This window comes from Capricornis sumatraensis, chromosome 5 (genome assembly GCF_032405125.1).
Source record: "Capricornis sumatraensis isolate serow.1 chromosome 5, serow.2, whole genome shotgun sequence".
NCBI lineage: Eukaryota > Metazoa > Chordata > Mammalia > Artiodactyla > Bovidae > Capricornis > Capricornis sumatraensis.
In genome coordinates this window covers 73,669,725-73,675,811 of record NC_091073.1, presented here as the reverse complement: position 1 = coordinate 73,675,811, position 6,087 = coordinate 73,669,725, and the positions used below count along the sequence as shown (strand labels likewise).

Here is a 6,087-nt window from a genome sequence, read left to right as displayed (position 1 = left end):
CCCCATTTGCCAGAGCTTCTTAACTCCCAAAAAATCCTGTTTAGGGGGAATTCGTTGACTCTGAACGAATACGTTAAAATCCTGGGCAAGAAAAGAAACAAGGCCACCCTTAGAACCTCTCCCCAACTCTACATACCTGAAGTGCAGGCGAGGCCCCAGCAAATGGGAGATTTCTTCCTTGAATAGCCATCTGGAGGTCAAGCCCGGCTGTGGAAAGCTTATGGTCACCTAGATGGGGAGAGGGGTAATGGGGAAAAAAAAAAAAAAAAGCGAACATTTGGAGTCAGCAGCCAAAGTCGTCTTTAAAGAAAAATATTAAGACATTTATCTCTTGCCCCTTGGGGAAGAAAAATGGCAAAGTTCTCTTTTGGTTCTAGGAGGAAGGAAATAGCTGGGGGTAGGGGCTAGGAGGAGGAGGGAGGAAAGCAGACCCCAGGCTCAAGCTGTCCAGACAACTTGCGGGGGAGGGAATATGCTTTTCGGTAGCTTGTTAATGAAAAAAAAAAAAAAAAAAAAGACTTAGGAGCCGCGGCGCGGTTAGCTCACCAGGGACAGACAGTTGTAATAATAAGAGAAGCGAGGCTTGTGTATCGGCCTTCACTTCTAAAATGCAGTTATGGATTCTCTCATCAGTGTTGGAACAAGGCACCAAGTTAAGAAAACAAAAGCCCAAACAAACAACAAAAATTTATATATATCAAAAGCATATTCAATTACTGAGTCCCGCAACCCCTGCGGAACTCGCCGCGTTAAGCTCCCTTTTCTTCTTGCGGAATTCCATTTGCATCTCCTGTGCCTGGGTGTCTCCCTCTCTCAGTGTGTGTGTCTCTCTGTTTTCACACTCTCCTCCCCATTCGAGCGAGGCCCACACCTGGCGCATCACTGCCGAGCCATTAGCTGCGGGTCTCCTTTCATCTTCGCTGTGGCAGACGTTTCTATTTATCCACTTGCGCTCACCGAGTGGCGTCACCAGCGGTACTGTAATGACGACTGCAGCAGGAGGATGACAGCTTAGAAAGAAGAGGGCAATGGGGCTTCCTCCCAGAGGCGGTGCGGCACAGAGGAGCGCTCGCATCACAAGGTGACCCCAGCTCCCCACCGCCACCGCTGCCGTCACCGTCGACACCGCGTTCCGGCCGCTCCGCGCCCGCCCAGTCGCCTGGCCTCTCTCCCTCCCGCAGCCAGGATCTGTCGGACCGCTGGGGACCCAGGGAGCCGGGGGGCTAGGAGCTCACTTGGGGCTTCCCCCCCCGCCCTCCGAGAGTCCGGGATGGAGAGCCGAAAGGACATGGTTATGTTTCTGGATGGGGGTCAGCTTGGCACTCTGGTTGGCAAGAGGGTCTCCAATTTGTCCGAAGCCGTGGGCAGCCCGCTGCCCGAACCGCCCGAGAAGATGGTGCCCCGTGGTTGCCTGAGCCCGCGGGCCGGTCCTCCGGCCGCCCGGGAGCGCGGCGGGGGAGGCCTGGAGGAGGAGCCGGTCGACGGACTAGCAGGCAGCGCTGCGGGGCCGGGCGCCGAGTCGCGGGCAGCCGGGGCCGCGGTGCTCGGCCCCGGACCTCCGGCTGCCTCCGCCGACAGTCTCTCTGGCCAGGGGCAACCCAGCAGCTCAGACACCGAGTCGGATTTCTATGAAGAAATCGAGGTGAGCTGCACCCCGGACTGCGCCACGGGGAACGCCGAATACCAGCACAGCAAAGGTAGCCACCGCGCCCCTTCTCTTCCCCGGCCTCCCACCGCGCCCACCTTCCACTTCAGCTCTAGAGGAGAGAAAGACACTGCTTTACCCCAGGGCGGGGTGGCTGGGGGAACCCACCTGAACAACTCATCCCCCGCTATCTGCGCCCTGGCGGGGGTCTCCTTCTCTGCTCTGGCATTGGCGGCACTGAGGGTGACAGCTGTGCTTTGGGGGAAGGAAGGAGACGCAAGCCCTGGGCTTGAGGGGGATTCAGAGTGCACCCCAACCCCCCAGAGCTTTGTGGCACTGCTTCAGCTGCGCGGGGAAGACACTTTCTCCCGGCGTGGGCGAGATCAAACGAGGGTCCAGGCAGTTTGTGGCTAGCAGGGTGTAGGGCGCATCCAGGCGCGGAAGCGGAGTCCATAAAGGACCGTAAAATAGCGACCGACTAGGGCCGACCGGCTGCTGCGGCCCTCCGACCAGTTTGCACGTCGGTCAGAGGTCCAAATTACCTTGTCACTTCCCGGGCTCGGTGGCGCCAGGTCGGAAATGGTCCCAATGGTCTAATTGCCTTTGGTCTCCGGCTGCATTTGAAAAGGCAGTGCTCTGGCCCTCCCCCCATTCTCCTTTCCTTCCTAGTCCCACTCCTCCACCCAAAGGAAAAGAGCAGCAGGGGGCAGGGGCCCCACCCTTCCCTGGGTTTCAGCTCAAATTGTGTGTGTGTGGGGGGGTGGGTTGTGTGTCACTGTTGTAACTGGAGAACCCCTCCCTGAGCAGGGGCTAGTGAGGAGGTGGGGTGAATGATCAGGAAGGGAGACTCCCTGAGAGGGGTGGAAAGCTAGGAGGAAGAGCCCACCAGCAGACACTCCTCCACAAAGCTGTGCCGATGGGTGAGAAGACCCTGGTGTGGAAGAAAACCCACCCCCTCTCCTTGGCAGCCAACACCTTGCTGAGAACCCACATCCACCCATTGCCATCTAACCCACTCAATCCAGACTAACCACAGCATACCCTCAGAGTAACCCATACTCCATTCATATATAGGCAATAGGACACTCATACACACACTCCTGGGTCATTCCCACAGCACACGCAGCCTAGTGTACATTCCCACACCTGCACCAGCCATCTGGCACACAAAGCAAGGAAACTCAGTCCCTGCCCAACACCCAACAATGCACCAGGACCCAAGTTCACAACACTCCAGCACAAAGGGGCATCTCAACTCACTTGACTGTCAGATATGCGTATCCTTGCCCACTCCTGTCAGCCGTGGGCAGAAAGTTCAGAGTGGCTGCATCTATCCTGTGCCCCTAGGCAGGTGGCCAGGGCGCCTGGGGCTTTTGTACCCAGCAGGCCTAACACAGCAGCCCGGCCAGGCCTAATGGCTGCTATGTACTCATCTGAATGGTGAGCCTCTGCCCTCCATTCCTGGGTTCTCAAAGTCCCTGCCACCCTAGCAGAGGTAGAGTCTGGGGCAACTGAGAAGCGGAGGGAAGTCCCTTTCCATCACCTCCTCCACACACATCAACCAGGACCTACAGCCCCACATCAACAGCGTCTGTATCTGTTGTGTGTTCTGTGTGTGCCTATACTCTGGGCTCCCTGAACAGGGCCTGGCTCTGAGGCACTGGCCAGCAGTCCCAATGGCAGCAGCGAGACCCCCAAAAGCAATGGCAGCGGTGGCTCCCAGGGCACCCTGGCCTGCAGTGCTAGTGACCAGATGCGACGGTACCGTACTGCCTTCACCCGGGAGCAGATTGCACGACTGGAGAAGGAATTCTACAGGGAGAACTATGTATCCAGGCCTCGGAGATGTGAGCTGGCGGCTGCCCTAAACCTGCCGGAAACCACAATCAAGGTATGAGCCACAGGGAGGAGGGGGAGGGGTGCACTCCGTCAGGAGGAAGTAAATACCACCTTCCCACTTCCTAAATCATGAACCAGGAAGTAAGGCCTGGAGTCTCTTTACAGGGCAGCTAGGCTGGGAGTGTCTAAGCCTGGTGCAGGAGCCAGGTGCATGCAGATTTGCCCCTAGGGGAGACTCTCTTTCGAGGCCAAATAAACAGCGGGGATGAAGTGCCTGGGCAGGTGACAAGGAAGTGCTTCCAGGGAGAGCCTCAGGAATGGGACGTATTTTGGGGGGATCGCTGCCTGCTGCCTCAGACCGGTGGAGTTCTTAGCTGCCCCACTACTTTCCCACCCACACTGCGTTCGGGCGTCCTGGCAGCGCGGGCTGAGTGGGGGAGGGAGAGAGCCTGTATGGGAGGGATTCCAGATCCAAGGGGGTGGTGGTGGGATCTGCCCGCCCCCAGAGGAGCTCCTCTTCGGCTCTTCCCTGTGCTACCCGCACCGTCGCCCGCGGTGGGACGGGACTTATGGGTTCTGCGCACCGGGCCGGGCGGCCGCCGAATCCGCTCCTCTCCTCCTCGCCCGCCAGGTGTGGTTCCAGAACAGGCGCATGAAGGACAAGCGGCAGCGGCTAGCCATGACGTGGCCGCACCCGGCCGACCCCGCCTTCTACACGTACATGATGAGCCACGCGGCGGCCGCGGGCGGCCTGCCCTACCCCTTCCCGTCGCACCTGCCCTTGCCCTACTACTCGCCGGTGGGTCTGGGCGCCGCGTCCGCCGCGCCCGCCGCCGCCTCGCCTTTCAGCGGCCCGCTGCGCCCGCTCGACACCTTCCGCGTGCTCTCGCAGCCCTACCCGCGGCCCGAACTGCTGTGCGCCTTCCGCCACCCGCCGCTCTACCCGGGCCCGGCGCACGGACTGGGCACCGCGGCCGGCGGCCCCTGCTCCTGCCTCGCCTGCCACGGCGGCCCGGCCAACGGGCTGGCGCCCCGCGCCGCCGCCGCCTCGGACTTCACCTGTGCCTCCACCTCCCGCTCGGACTCCTTCCTCACCTTCGCGCCGTCGGTGCTCAGCAAGGCCTCCTCGGTGGCGCTGGACCAGAGGGAGGAGGTGCCCCTCACCAGATAAGGGGCCGCCCGCGGGCAGCCGGCTCCAGGACGCCCGTGGGGACCCCTCGGGGACTCAGACAGCATCCCTCCCCGCCCCAGGGGCACCGAGGGGAAAGAAGAGGGCCGCCGAGGACCAGCGGGACTTGGTTTCGAGCATCGAAATGCCTGGGAAGGGGTCCTGGCTGGCGCGTTTGGGGAGCAGGAGTGGGGTTGGGGAGGCCGAGCCTGAAAGACCTTCCTCTGGGTCGGCCCCTCTTTGCATTCTTCACCCAACCCACTGCCCTGATCTGGGCTTGAGGCCGTGGCTCCAAAGCTTAACAAACTTAGCAGCAACAGCAACCAATATCTTATCAAGCCCCTTAGCCCCCAGCCCCCAACCCTTTTCTCACCTGGACCCCTCCCCCTTGCAAAGGCCAAGCCCATGCGATGGAAAGGGAAATTGCTGTCTCTCAGAACAAAATGCTGTGTATGCAGAGCAGGTAGAGATTAATCTTTGCCAGCTTTTCCAAGGCATGGCGAGGGGCTTGTGGATGACAATGCACCAGCCATCTAGGGGAGAGAGGGAAATGATTTACTACCCTCCCAAAGAAGCAGGGGGTTCTCTGGCCCCCCTGGAGCCTCAGTTGCAGGATATTTTCTGATTCTGGCATCTACCAGCACCTGATCTCTTTCCTCTCTCCTGGCTTCTTCTCCACTTGTAACTTCATCTCCACCCTCACTTTTTGTGTCCTGTGGGCAGGGAAGCTGCAGATACCCTTGGGTCCCATGGCAACTTCTCCCAAGCCTCTTCTCCTTGGGCCCAGCACACACCATGATTAGCAAGTGATGTGTGTGAGGAGGGTTTTTGAATGTTGAATGTATAATAATGATTACCATGCCACTGGCTGGCCATGGAGCCCAGAGCGGAGCTGTTAACAAGGCGCCCAGGGAAGAGCTTAGGGAGCAGGAACCTCATCTCCCTCCCTCCATATCTGGTGGCAAATTAGCGGCTATTTCCAGCCTTTTTCTTTCATTCACTAGGAGCTTTCTGGCCCTTCTCTTTGCATTTGGCATTTCACACCCATCTGCCTCCCAAGCTGCCAAGGGGCTTGACTTTCAGAATACTAGTGGGAGCCTTCTGCTGCTTCTGGGGACTTTGTCTCTCCCCTCCTCCAGGCCTTGTTTGGGAACCACTCCCAAATTCTCACATCTGTAGTCATTCTTGCAGCCAGTTTTTGAGGGATAGGAGAACTTATACCCCCTCAAAGGCAAGTTTCACTCTGAATGGGAGGGAGTGGTTCTTCCTGTAGGGACTGAGTTCGATTTGGTTTTCCTTTGAAGCCCAAAGAACTTGCTGTTAGAATTTGTTGACCATATTGCAATAAAGCTGGATATGATTCTCACTTTAGCATTTTAAATTTTTTGGTAGCAGGCAGTTTGTTAACTCCTTTTGAATTACTAGTTCAACTATA

At 58.3% G+C, this 6,087-nt stretch overlaps 1 protein-coding gene across 1 annotated transcript; it reads left to right on the top strand.

The window, feature by feature from the left end:
- The first annotated feature begins 1,270 nt into the window (after positions 1-1,270).
- Positions 1,271-4,655, top strand: EVX1 (even-skipped homeobox 1). The gene is made up of 3 exons (XM_068973450.1): positions 1,271-1,697; positions 3,289-3,536; positions 4,116-4,655. The coding sequence occupies exons 1-3, from the start codon at positions 1,271-1,273 to the stop codon at positions 4,653-4,655; spliced, it is 1,215 nt and encodes a 404-aa protein (XP_068829551.1).
- The last annotated feature ends 1,432 nt before the right edge of the window (positions 4,656-6,087 follow it).